The 22,075-nt window shown below is 35.5% G+C and overlaps 1 protein-coding gene across 6 annotated transcripts in view; it reads left to right on the top strand.

The window, feature by feature from the left end:
- LOC109682068 (heparan sulfate 2-O-sulfotransferase 1) overlaps nt 1-22,075 on the top strand; it is a 169,333-nt gene that overhangs the window by 135,622 nt on the left and 11,636 nt on the right. For all 6 annotated transcript variants that reach the window (XM_074079511.1, XM_074079509.1, XM_074079513.1 and 3 more), the window contains 2 exons: nt 2,524-2,609; nt 12,777-12,915. In XM_074079511.1, the coding sequence (XP_073935612.1) occupies nt 2,524-2,609; nt 12,777-12,915 (225 nt within the window). The remainder of the gene's footprint in view (nt 1-2,523; nt 2,610-12,776; nt 12,916-22,075) is intronic.

Raw genomic sequence — 22,075 nt, 5'->3', positions numbered from 1 at the left:
TTTTTACCTCTAACTTTCCCTTTCGTTAGTGCCAAATGAAGTCAGTAAGAATCCATAAAATGAATTGAAGTTGGCTCACCTAATCTGTTTCCTCTTCCTACTCCTTTGCATTTCCAGAGTCTTATGTCATGGTCTTGGCATAATGCTCCAGTGTAGAGAAACAGAAAAAAACAACTGCACAATAAAGCAAGTAGTGCAGGAGAAGCAAAAAGGCAGAAAACAACATAGAAGGAATTGGGACTGAATTGATGACAGAGCAAAATGAAGGTGAAAGAGTAGAGACAGAAGATTTTGTAGAACTAAGAGAACAGATATTAGACATGATGTAAAAGGAGAAGTAAGTTAGTACTTTAAAAAGAAAACCTTTTTTCTGAATACTGTTTTCACATGGCTGCTTATATTTCTTTGGAAAACAGCTTTGAAGAAGAGAGAAATATGGAGTGAAATTTTGGAAATATGTAAATTATACTTCTAAATGCTCAAACTGTTTTCCAGATTAGTGTGAATGACCATTTAACCTTGCTGACACATCTGATGAAGTAGCATTCGTCCTCAGGACTGTTTATTGTAATACTGACCATTGTTAGGAAGGTTGGAGAAAAAAAGAATACTTGACGTTTATACCTGACTCTTATTTCTACTAGTCTTTCACCACAGTATACGCCATATTTGTACTATGGGTCTCTCTAACATTTGGCTTCTGTTACAGCATTTCTCAGACCTCATTCTATGATGTTCTTTCCTATCCCTCATATACCACTGTGTCCACATGAAATCTCAGCTTCTGGAGAACAGAGCTGAGTTGCTAAATATGACTTAATCACCCCCTTTAAACACCACTCTAACTTCTTATTCTCTTTACTTTCTATTTCCCTCTTATTTTTGTCTGAAATACTGAATCTGATTTTCATAGAACTAAAGGATTATGTGGAGTAATTGACCATTATGTGCCAGTTGTAAGGACTTTTCTTGTTCAATTATAATTGTCTTTAAGGATGCAGATTTTGGATTATCTAATATTTTGGATTATTTAATATTTTGTTTGTTTTCATTTGTCATTTGGTATTTTCATTCTCTGGTGTCTTATTTGAATAAGAAAGAACACGAGGACTTTAAATAACACATTTATGTGACTCTTAGTATTGTCACCTCTCTTAGTGTATGGGTATATGCTTAGTATATTAGTATATGCTTCCCCTTAAAAATAAATTCTAAAACCTTTTTTTTTTTTTTTGATTTTCTGTTTTTGTTGTACCTGCCTGCAGTCTCCCTTCCATGCCCTTCCTCCAGTAGGCCTTATCTATGAGTGTTTTGGTGGTATAGAGGTGAGCACAGCTGCCTTCCAATAAATAGACCTTATCTAGAAAGCAGCTGTCCTCATTCATTGCAGTTTACTTAATGACACTAATCTAGTAGTGAGTGCTCAAGAATAGTTCCATGTGACTACCTGTTTTCTAAAATGTAAATATGAAAGACTGATAACATTGTCCAAAGTATGTTGCTGGCAGCTTCATACTTGTGACTGGTGTCATGGCTTGCAGATGTCATCATGCAGTGTTGAGTGATGAGTCTCACCACCCATGCTCACTGCACTCTATCTAGTCTCCAGAAGAGATCCTTAACCACATGCTATTTATCATGAAGAGATTTGCTTATCAAAAATCTATACACTTTCCTTTGAGAAACTGTATATCATAGCTAGGTAGCTAGCTGGTGATACTTAGATTTAGCAAATTCTGCATTAACCACTTCTTTTAAAATAATATATTTATACGTTCAGCATATTTTCTATTAACTGACCTATTGTATACTTTCAATTCCAGTAAATTGAGAAATACTTAAATATTTTAAAATTTTTATTTGATGTATATTACATCTCTAATTTTATTGATATTTTAATTAGCAAGCTTATGTCTGATCTTAACTCTTTAAAAAAATCTTTAAAGAGATGATAAGCATCATCTTTAATCATTTTGATCATAGTACTAATTTTGTTGAATCATGAGTAAAACTGAATTTGAGTAATGTGCCTCTGAGAAGAAAACATTTATTTTTTTTTAATTTATTTTATCATTTTTACATTTACTTACATGTGTATACATTGTTTGGACAGCCTTCCCCCTCCTACCTCCCATGAGAAAACATTTAATATGCATAGAATGTGCCTGTATTGCTTGCTTGCTTTAGTATGTGTGTTGGTAGGAGGTAAATATACACTTACCACCACCCTCCTCCCACCCCATGTAAATAAGTGTACTCTGTATACAGCATTGCAAATGGTTGCATTGTGCAGTTTCAATTTCAGAATCATTACTTTTTTCTGAATGCAGTGATAGTAACTCTATGATAAATTAGTAGTTACAGATTACACTATACTTTCTTTAGGCCAAACCTGTATATCCAGCTCCATAATCATTAAAACGGTGTGACTGGTTTTAAGTTCCTAAGTGGAAATTATTTTGTTCTCATAAAATTTCATTTTCTTTAAATTGTACTAAAGTAATGCGTGTTCTTCTTTTTTAGGTGCGTTTTGTAAAGAATATAACTTCCTGGAAAGAGATGAAACCAGGGTTTTATCATGGACACATTTCTTATTTGGATTTTGCAAAGTAAGTTATACCCAAAATGACACACTAGAGAATACATTGTACCTCAGCAACTTAAAAAGGAATAAATTCATTAAATTGTTATGATTTTTACTTTCAAAAAAATAATGTACAGACTTGCCTTTGCCGCTTTTAGATCTATAATTTAAATATTCCTTCTAGTGCTTTACTGCCCTCTAGTGTTCAGAAGTTGACAGTTCTCGTGTAAAGTTATTTAGCATTATTGTGTGTAATTTTCACGTACAACAACAAGGATACTGTTCCGGGAGAATTTAGGTTTTCATCTAGTTGATCAGATTATGGTTTGCTATATCATTGACTGAGAACTAAGAGAGTTAAGAAACTCACTTGGTCATTGGTGCTTCAATGCCTGCTCCTCAGTCAAGACATGGTAAAGTACACTTTTGCTGTGGGCTTCTTGGTTTTAATTTTAAAATTATGAGGTATTCGGGAGTGACTTTTAAAAATTATTTTCTTTTATTTTTAAATTTGAGTGTGGACTTATAAGACTTATCTCCTATTTTTTTGGGGGAGGAATGGTGTCACAATATATTTCAAAATTCTCTCAAGAAAAGTTTAAAAGAAAAAAAACGATAGGCCTATATACAGTATTCAAACACTGGCCTCCCCTAGAGTCTGTGCCACATGAACTATTGGTCAGAAAATTAAATAAAAGAAATAGTCTAAATAGAAGTCTTGTGAACCCATTTGAACTTTTTTTTACAATGCACATAGTGCAATTATAGTAAAACCTGAAATCAGATGTTCCCCTAGAATATTCTGCATCAACTTCAGAAACACCAAAAATTTTATTAAGCTTAGACAGTCATGATTTAAAGGAATGCATCTTCATATATTTGTTAACTTTAAGGAATAATATGTATGAAATTGAAAATGTTAGTGATATCTTGCTTTCAATTTAATCTCTTAAATTTGAAAAAGAGTAGAATGAAATGTTACCAATTCAGGTAGATAATCTTAACTTTTTTGGAAATCATATTATTAGAAGTGAATCATCCAAATATTACATATATGAAATGATATATTCTTATTTTTAGTTTTTCTCATAGTACTAAGGTCTTTCAATAAAATAGTAGCTTTAAGTTTAGACATACATTTTTCTATAAATAATTCATACTACAATATTGAAAACATTTTATAGGCAGCTTTAAAATGAACTAATTATTTTTTCTTTGCAGAGGCCTTGAACCAATTTCATAAACTTCCTTCATATGCATATTTTCCCTCAGGGCTATATTATTCTTGAATTGAATGTTTGTTACCCTTTCACCTAAATGATTTTTTTTTTTCACACACAGCTTGGTTTCTAATACTTTAGTTTTCATTATTAAAATTATATATTGAGTGCTTTTGCTTTTGGCAAAATCTCGTACTTAGAACGGAGCTCTTGATATATGCTGAAGTATTTACACTTGAAAAGTATAAGGCCTTTTTAAAAGAATAATATTATTTATTAAATACTGACACGAATGTTTAAGGGTTTGAGTATTTTCATAGTTTCATATTATCAGAAATGAAAAAAGTATTGTGAACAATTTTAATAGACTTAAAAATTATAAACCAATACCTAACAAAATCAATTAGAAAAAATGTGTTGTAAAGTTATATATATGCACACACTTAGATATACACACACACACATGTGTGTGTATATAGTGAAGACCTGTTGTAGATTTAACTAGTATCTTTTTCATGAGTGAAAGAAGAAAGAAATATCACCTAACCATATTCTTCAAGACATATTCTTGACTGGCATAGTACTTTGTGAAGTTCATTAAAATACTTGGGGCCTTCAGCAGAAAATGATGAATGTGGTAAAAGAAGTATTTAATCACATAATCTTTCAATTACCATAGCAAAGACATTAGAAAGAGTTAGAACTCCAGAAAACCTGGGAAATGTAGTCCTTTCTAGTTTGGATTGATTTCTAAGAAGCACATTACTTACAAGACTGGGTCTTGTTCGAACCAACTTCTGCTTCTGATGTTTTTCCCAGAACTTCAGGATCATAACAAAAACTGTCCTTTGTTTTTTTGCATTCCTATCCTGCCATTTTTGTTTTGTTTGGCAGGACCCCAGTACCACTGGAGTTTGAACTCAGGGCTTTACGCTCGCAAAGCAAGAGCAGTACCACTTAAACTGTTGCAGGAATCTCAAGCTGAGTTAAGGGACACTGAGGCAGTTCAGCAGTAAGCAACATTTTATTGTGCAGCACAGATCCAGCTGACTCATATCCAAAAGCTGAGCCCCAAGAACAAAGGGGTCTTACCTTATATACTCTTGCAAGCAGGTTACAGAAGCAAAAAGCAAGGCCTAATCCACATACGGTTATATACAATTTTATTGGCTACTTTACTCAAGTGTTACATGACTTTCCTCTCCCAGTGCTATGTGACCCTCTCCATGTTCAGATTCCTCAGGTTTTATCTCTCTACAATGCCAACCCTATCTCCCTGCCACTTTGTCAGAACTCTGGCCTAGTCTGTTTTCTTCTGGTCCTCCTCCCTGCTACAGAACCACACCTCCAGCCCTCTGCTTTTCTCCTTTTTATCTTAATCATATTCTTTGACTTTTTTTAAAGCATATTTCTTAGTTCATTTTCCTTTCCATTTTCCCTTTAAGTTCTACATTGTTTTGTTTTCTTTTTAATAGTGGATATTTTTTAAATCATGTAGATATGACAAATTAATGTTACAGACTAAGAAGTTTTCTGTTTTAAAATTCGTATACGTTGGATATTTTCAAAAATCCAAATAGGAAGTTGAACAAGTTGCAGTTCTAGACTTTAGTTCACTGAAACCCAATTTCTTTCTAGATTTATCAGTTCATTATATTTCATTATAAACTATGGAAATATTAGATTACCCTTCCCCTTTAAATTCATGTTCATATATTCGCATGTCAGTAGTATCTGTTAAGTTGGAGCCATTCTAATAAGTGCATAGTTGATGAATGCCCTTTTTAGGAAATTAGTTATTATTCACAATAGTATCCTCAGTGAGACCAACAAATACTAACAAGTCATCCACTTTTTCTGAAACAAGACAATGGCAGTTTCCATGAGGATTAAAGCTAAGGAAGTCCAGAATAAATACATGCAGCATAGGTATGAATGTCTCCAGTGAGACTAATGTTTAAATAGAGATGTTAAACCTCTGTTTAACATCTGTGTGGCAAGAATGAGATCCCTAAAACATCTTTTAACCAACCTGCTAATCAGATTATATTTTTTTCTTTTTTGATACTCATCTTTATGTTCCTGCCAAATGTGCTGCTTTTCCTAGAAAATTATCTGACAGGTCAGTAGTTTATTTTCCTTGAATAGAAATGGATTTTCTATTCTTCACTTGAGTTCACCTGAGGAACAGTGCAAATGATGAGCCAGGATTAAAGATGGAGTCTACAATGATAGAATTTACTTTTCCCACTAAATAAAATACTTGGTTGGCAAAAGAATTAAACCAACAAACTTTGTTGACTTTGTCTCCTAACCAACTGAGCTGTATGGCCCAGATGCTGTTTTTATCATGCCCATTTTCTGTTACAGTCCCTTGCCTCCAGCCCTTCATGTCTGTGTAACCATTCCATAATTAACAATAATTTGTTTACATTTTTAGAATGAGTTTACAGATTATCTCATTAAAATCACTCTTCATACATAATAAATGCCACCCAAAGCCGATCCACAGACAGCCATTTATTGGGCAGCAAGAAAAGTTTTGTAAAGTTTTTTGCTGCTACCTTCTAAGAACTGCTGTCTGCTCCACATGTCAGGGAGAAAGGGAAACAAGGAAACATTTGTGGAAGATGTCCAAGGGAATGTTTCAGTGTGGGGCGGTGGCTTGTGAAGAGTTACAGGGGATTCCTGAGGAATCCCACAGTCTTTAAGAACGAAGTAGTTATCCCATTGTGCTGCCCTCTTCTTACTACAAGACACTCAGCTCTGTCAGCTAAGGTAGCAACTGTGTTTTCCTGATGCCGCCCTCTCTTCTCACTACTGAGTGCCTTCTCCCATGAATAGCTTTTGTAAGTGGCTAGTTTCACAACAGTGCAGTCCACCCTAATTACATTAATGTTCAACATCTATGTGTTCGGCGTGGTGCTGAGCACTACTAATAAAGTTATGAGCAAGAAAAAAAACAGTCCCTGCCCTTATGGAGCATCTACTAATACCTATGTAACAAGGCTATACATTTGCAACATTACGTTTTCTTCTTTTAAAACATTGTAAAAGAAGGTTTTGCTGGCCAGGCACCACCTGTGGCTCATGCCTGTAATACTAGCTACTTGGGAAAGGCAGAGAGAGATCAGGAGGATTGTGGTTTGAGGCCAGCCCATGCCAAAAAAAAAAAAAAAAAAAAAGACACTATTTCAAAAATACCCAGCACACACACACACACACACAAAGGACTGGTGGTGTAACTCAAGTAATAGCCTGCCTGGCAAGTGTGAGATCCTGAGTTCAAACCCCAGTACTGCCTCCCCCCACTCCCCACCCCCCACCTCTCAAAAAATTTTTTTTTACTACATTATTTTTTTTACTACATTATTATTTACTACATTTTTTTTACTATATTATTTTTTTTACTACATTATTTTTTTTTACTACATTTTTTTTACTACATGTATTTATAATACATGTAGTATTTTTTTACTACATTATTATTACTTTGCCTTCAAGTAAGTTGAGATGCTGCTGGAGAGAAAAGACTTGCAGGAGAAGCAATGGTAGGGCAAGCTGAGGGTTGAACAGCCTGATCACAATAGCTCCTGAGTATAGGAGATATCAAATGAAAGCAGATGCCACTATATGCTATAGTCATCAGGAAGAGGGGTCATGAAATTTTGTTATCACTCCTCTATTCCAAAACAGTAGCCAGTGGCCCTTTAAAATAAGTCATATTGTGGCACTTCTATGCTTAAATTCTCCAGTGCCCTCTGTCCTGACTCTCTTTACAAATTAATGCTTATAATGGTCTACAAGGCCACCATGATCTGAATTGACCTCAGGCTACTTCTGCCTCTCTACTCTCATCCTGTTACTATTCTTTCTGAGTCTGCAACCAGATCTTGCTGTTCCGCAAAATGTCTGGTACTTTGAAGCTTTGAGCCTTTGTTCTTGGAAGTCCCATGTCCCAGAGTACTTCTCCAAAATATCTGCATGGCTCCCTCCTCATTACATAATATCAGTGATGCCTTCCTGAAAAACACTTGTTTTGAATTGTTTTCTGCCCTCACTGATCCTGGCAGACTATTCTGTTTCACTGCATTTTATTTTTCTCCTTAGTGCTCCTTACTGATGTCTATCTCCTCCAAGTAAAATGTTAGCTCCATAAAGACAAGGAGTTATATCTTTTTTTTCCCTCCACTTCTGTATCCCTAAGTAGCTAGAATATCACATGGCATATATTAGGTACACAAAAGGTATTTTTTGAGTTAATTAATGTAGTGGAAAAAGAATAAAGAAGTTCAAATGGCATTCTAGTAAAGGAAGACAGAAATAAAGGCATATACATTGTGATATTTTAATACAATGTGTAATGATTAGCTCAGGATAATTGGCATGTCTGTCATCTCAGACATTTATCATTTCTTTGGTAGCTATTTTGAATATTCAACTTACTGTTATTAAACCTATTTATCCTACTGAGCTATGGAACATTAGAGATTATTCCCCCTCTCCAATTGGGCTCCTGTACCTCTTAACCAGCCTCTTCTCATTTTCTACTTCCCTACCCCAGGGTCTTGTAACCACTGTTCTATTTTCTACTTCTATGAAATAAACTGTTCAGCTTCCTAATTGAGAACAAGAGATACTTGCCTTTCCGCACCTGGCTTATTCCACTTGATCTAGCAGCAGTTCCATGCTGCTGCAAATGATGGAATTTCATTCTTTTTGATGACTGAATAATTTGTGTGCATGTGTATGTGCACGCACAATTTGTCTTTATCCATTCATCCATTGATGGACGCCTACTTTGATTTCATATCTTGACTATTATAAATAATTCTGCAATATGCATGTGAGTGCAGATGTCATTTCTACGTACTGATTTTATTTCCTTTGACTATTTACCCAGTAGTAAGAATGCTGGATCATAGGATAGTTATATTTCTAGTTTTTTAAGGCGTTTCTATACTATTTTCCACTATGGCTACACTAATTATTATTCCCTCCATGTATGAGAGCTCCTTTTTGTCTACATCCTTACCAGTGTTTGTTATTTTTTATCTTTTTGATAATAGCCACTCTAACTGGGGTAAGCTGATAACTCATTGTGGTTTTGATTTGCCACTTAGTGATGTTTAATACATTTATTGGCTATTTGAGTCATTTGCCCATTTTCTAATGGAATTTTTTGTGTTGTTTGAGTTCCTACTTATGTATTCTGGATTTAATCACTTGTCAGATGAATAGTTTGCTAATATTTTCTCCCACTCTGAGGGCTGTCTTCACTCTGCTGATCATACAGAAGCTTTTTGATTTGATACCCCATTTGTCAATTTTTACTTTTGTTGCCTGTTTTGGTGGATCATATCCAGAAAAATCTTTGCCCACACTAATGTTCAGAAGTCTTTGTCTTATGTTTTCTTCTACTAGTTTCATAATTTTAGGTCTTACATTTAAGTATTTGATTCAATTTGAGTTGATTTTTGAACCTTGGTATTTCTGTGATGGCAGTTTGTAAGGTCTCTTTCATCTTTGATTTTTTTTGAGTCTTCTCTCTTTCTCAGATACACACACACACACACACACACACAGTTTCTCATTGTGCTGGTCAGGCTGGTCTTGAACTTGGGGGCTCAAAAGTGATCCTCCTGCCTCAGCCTTCCAAGCAGCTGGAACTACAGGCATGTAGTTCCATGCCTGACTTTTTTTGGGGAGAGGTGTGTTGTTGATTAGTTTAGCTAAATTAGGATTGTTAATTTTATTTACCTTTTCAAAAGCTAATTATTTGCTTCATTGAATTTTATATCTTTTCAGTCTATTTTATTTCTAGTCATATCTTTGTTATTCTTTTCCTTCTAGTTTGGGGTTTGGTTTGTTCTCGCTTTTCTTGTGTATTTTTGTTGTTTTGGTTTGGTTTTTTGGTGATACTGGGGCTTGAACTCAGGGCCCCATGCTTGCTAGGCAGGCACTCCACCACTTGAGTCACTCCATCGGTCCTTTGTTCTTGCTTTTCAACTTTATTGAGTTGTATAATTAGATTATTTGAATTTTTTTTTTTCCTTTTTTTTTTTTGATGTTGGCACTTTTATGACCTCTCTTAGTACTGCTTTTTCTGTGTTGCATAGGTTTTGGTATGTGTTGTTTTCATTTTCCCCTCCTGATTTCATTGACCATTCAAGAGAATGCTATTTAATTTACATGCATTTGTGCAGTTCTAAAATTCCTCTTGTTAATTTCTAGTCATATTCCATTGTGGCTAGAGAAGATACATGGTATGATTTTGATGTCTTTGATTTGTTGAGACTTGTTTTGTGGCCAAATTATGGTCTATCCTGCAGCTGTTGGATCACTTATTCTGAGAACATCTGTTAGCTTGGTCTACATTATAGTTTAATTGAAATATTTCTTTGTTAATTTTTTAGTCTTGATGACCTATTAATGAAAATGTGTTGAAAATCTCTAGGAGTTACTGTATTAGTCTGTCGCTCCTCTTAGATCTAATAATGTTTGCTTTATATAATTGGGTACTCCAGTGTTGGGTACATACATATTTATATTTGTTATTATCTCTTGCTGAATTGATCCTTTTGTTATTATATTATGGCATTCTTTGTCTCTTACTTTTTTTGTTGTTGTTGTTTTGGCGGCACTGGAGTTTGAACTCAGGGCCTCACGTTTACAAGCTTGCTAAGCAAGTGCTCTTAACACTTCAGCTACTCTGCAAGCCCTTTTTCTGATTTTTTTTTGAGATAGGGTCTCACAAACTATTTGTGCCGAAAGCTGGCTTCAAACCACGATCTCCTGTTCTCTCTCTCCTTAGTTGCTAGGATTGTAGATGTGAGCCACCAGTGCCTGGCTTTGTTACCATTTTTTAAAAATTAAAGTCTGCTTTATCTGATATAAGTGTAGCTGTTCCTGCTTGCTATTGGATTTCATTTGCATGGTATATCTTTTTCTGGTATAACTCTTAGTTTCAGTCTCTGTGTTTATTGGTAAAGTGAGTTTCACGTAGGCAGCACATCACTGGGCCTAGTGTTAGCTATTCAGTAGACTATATCTTTTAATTGGATTTAATCCATTTATATTTAGTGTTATTACTGATAATTAAAGACATACTCCTGCCATTTTTTTTTTCTGGTTGTTTTGAATAGTCTTTGTTCCTTTCTTCCCCACTTGTTGTTCATCTTTCTGGTTTCGTAATTTCCTGTATTGGTAAGGTTTGATTTCCTTTGTCTTTTGTGTATTTCATGTACTAGTGAGTCTTGTCCTTTCATATGTTTCATTATAGTAGTTTATCCTTTCACTTCCAGTGAAGAACCCCCTTAAGCATTTCTGGTGGTAATGAATTCTATCAGGTTTTGCTTGCATTGGACTTTTTCACTTTCATTTCTTTAGATATCTTTTATGGGCATAGTATTCTTGGTTGGCAGGGGGGTTTTGTTGAGTTTTTTTTGGTTTTCCTTCAAGACTTTGAATATTTTATCCCACTCTCCTGGCCTATAAAATTTCTGTTTAGAAGTCTGCTATCAGTTTAAAGAAGGTGACTTCATATTTTTCTCTTGCTTTTTTTCAATTCTTTGTTTTATTCTTCTGACAGTTTGACTATACTATGTTTTGGAGATGATTTTTGTCAGTTTCATTTATTAGGAGTCCTTTGAGCTTTCAGGGCCTGAATAACCAAATCTTTCCCAAGATTTTAGCAGGTATTTCATTAAATAGGCTTCCTATGCCTTTCCCCTTCTCTTCTCCTGACCAAAATGCAAAATACTCACTTGATGGAATCCTGTAAATCTTGAAGGCTTTCATCATTCTTTTCATTATTTATTTACATTTCTTGTTTGCTTCTTTTCATTTTGATTGTATTAGAATTTTTAACGCAAGGTCTTAAACTTGACAGGCAGGTGTTCTGTCACTTGAGTCATGCCCTCAGCCCTTTTTGCTGTAGTTATTTTTCAAATAGAATCTTACATTTTGCCCAGATCAGCCTAGACCACTGTCCTCCTATTTTATACCTCCCATATTACTGGGACAACAAGTAGGCACCACTCTACCTAGGTTACTGGTCTATATGATCTTGCTAACTTTTGCTCATGCTGGCCTCAAACCATGATCCTCCCAATCACTTCTCCTGAGTAGCTGGAATTATAGGCATAAACCACCAATCCTGGCTTGTTTGGTTCTCATGATCTCTGTTTACTGAATTTCTTAACTCATATCATGAATTGTCTTCCTGAAATGAACCAAGCCTTGTATGCACATATGAATAATAAAAGAAAAATGAAAAAAAAAATGAATTGTCTTCCTGATTTCATTGACTTGTCTGTTTGTAGTAAGTTTCCTTTAAAAAAAATTTTTTTATGGTACTGGAGTTTGAACAGGTGCTCTACTGCTTGAACCACAGCACCAGCAAAAAAAAATAATTTATTTTGAATTATTTATCAAGCATTCTTCAGTTTCCTTTTCCTTGGAGTTTGTTGCTAAAGAAGTTGGATCACAGTTTGGTCAGTATTTGTGTATCTGGCCAATCATTTTCCTCAACCCATTTTATAGGATAGCTTTTGTACCCTTTGCCCAGATCAGCTTAGACTACAGTCCTCCTATTTATGCTTCCTGCCATGCCTGGGATGACAGGTGTGTGGCACCATACCAAATTTTTTTCCATTGAGATAGGGTCTTGCAAACTATTTGCCCAAGCTAGACTGGAACCACCATCCTCTTGATCTCAGCCTCCCAAGTGGCAGGATTACAGGTGTGGGCCACCAGCACCCAGCTCATAATTTTTTAATTTCTTCTTTGCCTTATTATAACATAAATAATCATGAAATATTTCCCAGTTTTCACATATTCTATTTTATTTAAATTAATTCACTTTCTTCTTTTCATAAGGATCAGTACTTCAACTTCTACATAGAATCTCAGGACCTTCCTAAACAGAAGTAAAATGTTGATTTCACCATACTAATCTTGTTCTATTTCAGATTTGGTGTGAAGAAGAAACCAATTTACATTAATGTCATAAGGGATCCTATTGAGAGGCTAGTTTCTTACTATTACTTTCTGAGGTTTGGAGATGACTACAGACCAGGATTAAGGAGAAGAAAACAAGGAGATAAAAAGGTAATATTTTAGCTTTAAGATTTTCATAGAGACAGTAGTTTGCTAAGAGCAATGGACAGTGTGCTTTTTAAATTCATTACTGATTGTGAATGTACTGCTTGCTTATTGTGATAAAAAGTACCCCAAAGTATGTAGAAGCAAAAATAGAACCACTAATATAGTTGATACCTTGTAAGATATGTAATTTTTGTGATTTTAAAAATATTTTTCTTCTGTTTTAGGACTGAATATTTACTTTACTATTGTCCTGTTAACAACTTTCGAGGAGACCATTATAGTAATTTATTAATGTGATTCATTTTCATACATATGTTGGTTCTCTTAGTGTTAATGGTGGTAATTTATATTTACTTACAGTCATCAGTTAGGGATACTATTTTACTAAAACAGCTATTTTTTTCGGCAAAGAGAGAATAATGGTTCAATAAAGTTTGGATCAGGTTCATATTCTACTTGTCTTTCACTTCAGTGCATCCTTTAGAGTATCACCAAAGTTGTGTTTCTAACAATATTGATTTTTCACTTTTCTGATGGAACACCTTTACTGGGATCTCATTGCTCACAAAATTACCCAAGGCATAAGGAGACACAATCTGACATGATGTGACATCTGCCTCTCCTGCCTAATTTTCCCCCACACATCTAGCCCAGTGCTTCTGCCACATGAATGTGGCCTAAACTTGCTACTGCTTCATAGTTTTTGCATACATGTTATTTCCTCATACTTAGGATGCCAGTTTCTCTGGAAAACTCTTTGTTTACCTTTAAGATCTAGCTGCAAGTTATCTATTCCATAAAGTCTTTTCTGTTGCTCCAGGCAGTCACAGCTTTCAAGGCTCCCTGAGTACTACATTCAAATCTCTGTTTTTAAACATTTTACTTTATGGCATTTGGGTTATCTGTTTACATATTGTCTCCCCCAGAATGTGGTGAACTTTCTGAAGTATATATTTCATTCATCGTTGAGTCCCTGGTATTTACCATAGTGCCTAGTTTACCTGTAAGAACTTAATAAATGGCTGAATGTGTGATTCAGACATTTGAAACATAGTGTTGCACAGTGCAGATGCTAGATTCATGGCATATTATGATAATCAGTGGCCAAAAATTTTTTTCTGAATTAGATGTTGCCTCTTTGTCACATTGGAGCACAATGGTGTTTTTGTTGTTGTTCCTTATTGGTTTTCCTTTTTTGTGTTTTGTAGAAACTGCTGCTTCCTTCCTCAGTCTCAAAACTTTAGGTAGAAAGTACTGATCCAAGCATAGATAAATGCCCACATTCATCTATCTCTCAGCATTACTTCATCTTCTAAAAGGGATTTTGTTACAAAGATTCTGCAAAATTTGGAGATGTCTATTAACATTACTCTTTTTTGACCTAGTACTTCAGAATTTGGCCTTTATTTTAAATTCACTTTAGACTGAATTCCAAGATGGCGGCTAGAGGTAGGAAGCAGAAAGCGAGCCTCCTATAGTGAAATCTTGGAGAGACGCTGGAGACACACTTTGCAGGCATAATCACCGAGAAAAGGCATAACTTTGACTCCTCCACATCTCCAGCCGGCGCAGAGAATCTCCACTTCACGTTAAACGGAGAACCGAGGAGGCCCCCGGGCCGCCAGTGGCCGGCGCCCATACGGCTTGGGAAGACCCGGACCAGTACAGGGACAGTAACAACACCAAGGACAATGACAGGAAGACAGAAAAAACAAGGAAACCAGTTTCCCCACAGCAAAAAATTAGTACAGGAACCAGAGGGGAATGAAGAGAACAGAAACTCAGAGCCAGACTCCAACAAAATGAAGATAAACTATGCCAAAGGACCCAATGAAGCCTACAAGAATAATTTAAAAGAAGACATACTACAAGTACTCAATGAGAATTTTATAGAGATGATACTGGATAGGGTCAACCAAAATGTACAGGAGACACTCAAGAAATTCCAAGACAATAAAAATAGAGAATTTGAAAAAGCAAAAGAAGAAATAAAGGAAACCATAGAAGCACTGTATAAACACCAAAGTGAAAGAGAGAACACAATGAATAAATGGATAAATGAACTCAGGACAAAAATAGACAACAATAAAGAAGAAAACAGCCAGGATATGGAAAACCTCAGAAAAAAGAACGAAACAGAACTGCAAAACAAAACGGAAAGCCAATCCAGCAGAATAGAACAAACAGAAGACAGAATCTCAGAACTTGAAGATGAAATGGTAATTAAAGGAAAAACCGAAGAACTATTAATTAAACAACTCAAGACCTGTGAAAAGAAAATGCAAGAACTCACCGACTCCATCAAAAGACCAAACTTGAGAATCATGGGCATCGAAGAAGGAAAAGAGGTGCAAGCGAAGGGAATGCGTAATATATTCAACAAAATAATAATGGAAAATTTCCCAAATCTAGAGAAAGATATTCCCATACAAATGCAAGAGGCCTCCAGGACACCAAACAGACCAGATCAAAATAGAACTACTCCACGACATATCATCATTAAAACAACAAGTTCAGAAACTAAGGAAAGAATATTGAAGGCTGCAAGAGAGAAAAAACAAGTAACATACAAAGGTAAACCCATCAAAATCACAGCAGACTTCTCAACAGAAACATTAAAAGCAAGAAGAGCGTGGGGTGAGATCTTCCGGGCACTGAATGAAAATAACTTCAACCCCAGGATACTCTACCCAGCAAAGCTATCATTCAAAATAGATGGAGCAATAAAAGTCTTCCATGATAAGCAGAAACTAAAACAATATGTGACCACAAAGCCACCATTACAAAAGATTCTGCAAGGGATCCTGCACACAGAAAGTGACACCCAACTTAACCATGAAAAGGCAGGCAGCACCAAACCACAGGATAAGAAAAAGCAAGACAGTAGAGAGTAACATCAAGTTAGGTACACACAATCAAACCTTCAAACAACTAAGATAACTAAATGGCAGGAATCACCACATACCTATCAGTACTAACACTTAATGTCAATGGACTTAATTCACCCATCAAAAGACACCGTTTGACAAAATGGATTAAAAAAGAAGATCCAACAATTTGTTGCTTACAGGAGACTCATCTCACCGACAGAAATAAACATATGCTTAGGATGAAAGGCTGGAAGAAGATTTACCAAGCTAATGGCCCCCGAAAACAAGCAGGAGTAGCAATACTTATCTCTGACAAAGTAGACTTCAAACCTACATTGATCAAACGAGACAAAGAAGGACATTCCATACTAATAAAAGGGGAAATAGACCAAAAGGAAATAATAATCATCAATCTGTACGCACCCAATATCAACGCACCCAATTTCATCAAACATACCCTAAAAGACCTAAAAGCATATATAAACGCCAACACAGTGGTTGTGGGAGACTTTAACACTCCATTATCATCAATAGATAGGTCATCCAAACAAAAACTCAATAAAGAAATCCAAGATCTAAAATATGCAATAGATCAAGTGGACCTAGTAGATGTCTATAGAACATTTCATCCAACCTCTACACAATATACATTCTTCTCAGCAGCCCATGGAACCTTCTCCAAAATAGATCATATCCTAGGGCACAAAGCAAGCCTCAGCAAATATAAGAAAATAGAAATAATACCGTGCATACTATCTGACCACAATGCAGTAAAAGTAGAACTCAACAACAAAAGTAAAGACAAAAAACATGCAAACAGCTGGAAACTAAATAACTCATTACTTAATGAAGAATGGATCATCGATGCAATAAAAGAGGAAATTAAAAAGTTCCTAGAAGTCAATGAAAATGAAAACACAACCTACCGGAACCTATGGGACACAGCTAAGGCAGTCTTGAGAGGAAAGTTTATAGCCATGAGTGCATATATTAAAAAGATTGAAAGATCCCAAATCAATGACCTAATGATACATCTCAAACTCCTAGAAAAACAAGAACAAGCAAATCCCAAAACAAATAGAAGGAGAGAAATAATATAAATAAGAGCTGAAATCAACGAAATAGAAACCAAAAAAACCATACAAAGAATTAATGAAACAAAAAGTTGGTTCTTTGAAAAAATAAACAAGATCGATAGACCCCTGGCAAACCTGACTAAAATGAGGAGAGAAAAAACCCAAATTAGTAGAATCAGGAATGCAAAAGGGGAGATAACAACAAACACCATGGAAATCCAGGAAATCATCAGAGACTACTTTGAGAACCTATATTCAAATAAATCTGAAAATCTAAAAGAAATGGACAGATTTCTAGATACATATGATCATCCAAAACTGAACCAAGAGAAAATTAATCACCTGAATAGACCTATAACACAAAATGAAATTGAAGCAGCAATCAAGAGTCTCCCCAAAAAGAAAAGTCCAGGACCTGATGGATTCTCTGCTGAATTCTATCAGACCTTTAAAGAAGAACTGATACCAACCCTCCTTAAACTGTTCCATGAAATAGAAAGGGAAGGAAAACTGCCAAACACATTTTATGAAGCCACTATTACACTTATCCCAAAACCAGGCAAAGACACCTCCAAAAAGGAGAACTATAGGCCAATCTCCTTAATGAACATTGATGCAAAAATCCTCAACAAAATAATGGCAAACCGAATTCAGCAACACATCAAAAAGATTATCCACCACGACCAGGTAGGCTTCATCCCAGGGATGCAGGGGTGGTTCAACATACGAAAATCAATAAACGTAATAAACCACATTAACAGAAGCAAAGACAAAAACCACTTGATCATCTCAATAGACGCAGAAAAAGCCTTTGATAAGATCCAACATCATTTCATGATAAAAGCTCTAAGAAAACTAGGAATAGAAGGAAAGTTCCTCAACATTATAAAAGCTATATATGACAAACCTACAGCCAGCATTATACTTAACGGAGAAAAATTAAAACCGTTCCCTCTAAAATCAGGAACCAGACAAGGATGCCCACTATCTCCACTCCTATTCAACATAGTACTGGAATTCCTAGCCAGAGCAATTAGGCAAGAAGAAGGAATAAAAGGAATACAAATAGGTAAAGAAACTGTCAAAATATCCCTATTTGCAGACGACATGATCCTATACCTTAAAGACCCAAAAAACTCTACTCAGAAGCTTCTAGACATCATCAATAGCTATAGCAAAGTAGCAGGATATAAAATCAACATAGAAAAATCATTAGCATTTCTATACACTAACAATGAGCAAACGGAAAAAGAATGTATGAAAACAATTCCATTTACAATAGCCTCAAAAAAAATGTTTGTAAACCTAACAAAAGATGTGAAAGACCTCTACAAGGAAAACTATACACTTCTGAAGAAAGAGATTGAGGAAGACTATAGAAAGTGGAGAGATCTCCCATGCTCATGGATTGGTAGAATCAACATAGTAAAAATGTCGATACTCCCCAAAGTAATCTACATGTTTAATGCAATTCCCATCAAAATTCCAATGACATTCATTAAAGAGATTGAAAAATCTACTGTGAAATTTATATGGAAACACAAGAGGCCACGAATAGCCAAGGCAATACTCAGTCAAAAGAACAATGCAGGAGGTATCACAATACCTGACTTCAAACTATATTACAAAGCAATAACAATAAAAACAGCATGGTACTGGCACAAAAACAGACATGAAGACCAGTGGAACAGAATAGAGGATCCAGATATGAAGCCACACAACTATGAGCAACTTATCTTTGACAAAGGAGCTAAAAATATACGATGGAGAAATAGCAGCCTCTTCAACAAAAACTGCTGGGAAAACTGGTTAGCAGTCTGCAAAAAACTGAAACTAGATCCATGTATATCACCCTATACCAAGATTAACTCAAAATGGATCAAGGATCTTAATATCAGACCCCAAACTCTTAAGTTGATACAAGAAAGAGTAGGAAATACTCTGGAGTTAGTAGGTATAGGTAAAAACTTTCTCAATGAAACCCCAGCAGCACAGCAACTAAGAGATAGCATAGATAAATGGGACCTCATAAAACTAAAAAGCTTCTGTTCATCAAAAGAAATGGTCTCTAAACTGAAGAGAACACCCACAGAGTGGGAGAAAATATTTGCCAATTATACATCAGACAAAGGACTGATAACCAGAATATACAGGGAACTTAAAAAACTAAATTCTCCCAAAACTAATGAACCAATAAAGAAATGGGCATGTGAACTAAACAGAACTTTCTCAAAAGAAGAAATTCAAATGGCCAGAAAACACATGAAAAAATGCTCACCATCTCTAGCAATAAAGGAAATGCAAATTAAAACCACACTAAGATTCCACCTCACCCCTGTTAGAATAGCCATCATCAGCAACACCACCAACAACAGGTGTTGGCGAGGATGCGGGGAGAAAGGAACCCTTTTACACTGTTGGTGGGAATGTAGACTAGTACAACCACTCTGGAAAAAAATTTGGAGGCTACTTAAAAAGATGGACATCGATCTACCATTTGATCCAGCAATACCACTCTTGGGGATATACCCAAAAGACTGTTACTCCAGAGGCACCTGCACATCCATGTTTATTGCGGCACTATTCACAATAGCCAAGTTATGGAAACAGCCAAGATGCCCCAGCACTGACGAATGGATTAAGAAAATGTGGTATCTATACACAATGGAATTTTATGCAGCCATGAAGAAGAACGAAATGTTATCATTCGCTGGTAAATGGATGGAATTGGAGAACATCATTCTGAGTGAGGTTAGCCTGGCTCAAAAGACCAAAAATCGTATGTTCTCCCTCATATGTGGACATTAGATCAAGGGCAAACACAACAAGGGGATTGGACTATGAGCACATGATAAAAGCGAGAGCACACAAGGGAGGGGTGAGGATAGGTAAGACACCTAAAAAACTAGCTACCATTTGTTGCCCTTAACGCAGAGAAACTAAAGCAGATACCTTAAAGCAACTGAGGCCAATAGGAAAAGGGGACCAGGAACTAGAGAAAAGGTTAGATCAAAAAGAATTAACCTAGAAGGTAACACCCACACACAGGAAATCAATGTGAGTCAATGCCCTGTATAGCTATCCTTATCTCAACCAGCAAAACCCCTTGTTCCTTCCTATTATTGCTTATACTCTCTCTACAACAAAATTAGAGATAAGGGCAAAATAGTTTCTGCTGGGTATTGAGGGGGGGAGCGGGAGGGGGTGGAGTGGGTGGTAAGGGAGGGGGTGGGGGCAGGGGGGAGAAATGAACCAAGCCTTGTATGCACATATGAATAATAAAAGAAAAATGAAAAAAAAATAAATAAATAAATAAATTCACTTTAACTCTTACTATTTTCTTGTTTTATTTTAGCCCTATTACTTACACTGTCTGGCATGTGTTAGTACCTTTTGACTGAGGGAATAGTGGTGGTGTTAAGAAAAAGATGTACAGTCATGTGAGTTCCTACATCCATCATTTGTCACTGTCAGCCTGGGTGGTTTTGTGATTGCTGTTCTATGTAGTTTGAAGGATTGTACAATACAAAATACTTACTCTCACACTACTTGTTTGTTGTGTTCCAAGCAATGTCTTAAGTTATTGATATATTTTTTAGGTAGCTTGCTAATTCTGTGCTAATACTGCTATTGTCCCATCTTACAAATAATGAAACAGACACAGGAAAGTTAAATGCCTTCCTTGCTTAGTGTTATATAACTAGTAAGTAACGGAGCTGGAGTTGAAACCCAGCCACTCTTAATTCCAAAGCCATAGTCTTAACCCCTCATATTTCCTGTAAAAAAGAGGAAGAAACATCTCATGCTGCCCAAAATATATGTATATTTTGGGGAGCAGGGCTGTGGTTTAAACTCACACTTCCTCTTGAGCCACATCCCAGCCCTTTTTGCTTTAGCTTATTTTTCAGGGAGAGTCTCACACTTTCACCCATGCATCCTAGAATTGTGTTAGCTTCACCTCCCACGTAGCTGGGATTATAGGTATGCACCATCACATCTGACTCCATGATGCTCAAACTTTTATGTGAAAAATGTTCCAAAGTTGCATACTCAGTACTCATGGAACTCTGCAGGCTGGTTATGTAGTTATAGTGTTATAACAACAGCATAATACTCTTACATTATCTTAACTCTCATGTGAGAATAGGGCCATGTGCAAGTAAGTTATAAATATAAAATATTTTGTAAATATAAGTATTTTATAAAAAAAAATTAAATTATTTTGTGATAGAATGGAATTTTTCAGTCTTGAAAACATTAGACATCTTAAATGTCTTCTCACGATACTAATGTTTTGAGTTAAATGATGTTTTATTGCAAATATCTACTCTGTCTTTAACTGGCAAGAGTTCTCATTAAACTCATGTCTCTCAAATATTCACGTAACATTTCTAAAAATAGAGGAGTATTTTAAGATGGTGGAAATTAAAGGTGACCAAGATTTTGTTGGAAATACCTACCAATGCCCCTTATTCTCAAAAAGTCTTATCTAGACTGTCTATCTTCACTCCCATGAAAATGTGTATTTGCACCTCAGGTGACACTTTGAAACATATTTAGATAATCAGTTCAGTGCTAAAGGCAACGGTCATGTTTTAAACTGCATAACTCCAGTAATCTGAACTGCTTTCTGGTACTGTTTTACAGTAATTTTCAACACATTTCAGATATTTGTACATCTAGGATAGTGTTCAGTTGAGCTTGTAATAACAAAAGATTTACTTGGGAAATTTCAAATGTTCTGCTTTACTTATTTACCTGGAAAATAGGGATATTAAGTGATCCAAAGGTGAGCATTGAGTACCAACAATCAGTGGTTCTCAAAGTTCTTTACCTTAGAACTCTCTTTATAGTCTTAAAAATTATTAAGGAACCCAAGGAGCTTTTGTTCATGTGAGCTAACTCTATTGATATTTATCAATATTAATAAATTTTCCTAAACTGGACCTGTTGATGCATGCCAATAATCCCAGCACTAGGATGGCTCAAGCAAGAGAGTCATGAGTTCAAGGCTAGCTCATATCTGTTTCTGCATTCAATCTATTAAATTATGTTCTTTTGGTTATAGTCTATAAAGAAAATCCAGCTTCTTACAGATACATAATTGGAAAAAAGAGATTTTTAATAGCCCTTTCAGAAAAAATGTGACTGTTCTTTAATACTGCACTAAAACTTGGTAAATGTTTCTTAGTTATAAAGTGGAATCTGAAACCATAG

This window comes from Castor canadensis, chromosome 7 (genome assembly GCF_047511655.1).
Source record: "Castor canadensis chromosome 7, mCasCan1.hap1v2, whole genome shotgun sequence".
Classification (NCBI taxonomy): Eukaryota; Metazoa; Chordata; class Mammalia; order Rodentia; family Castoridae; genus Castor; species Castor canadensis.
This window is presented reverse-complemented; position numbering and strand designations above follow the sequence as displayed.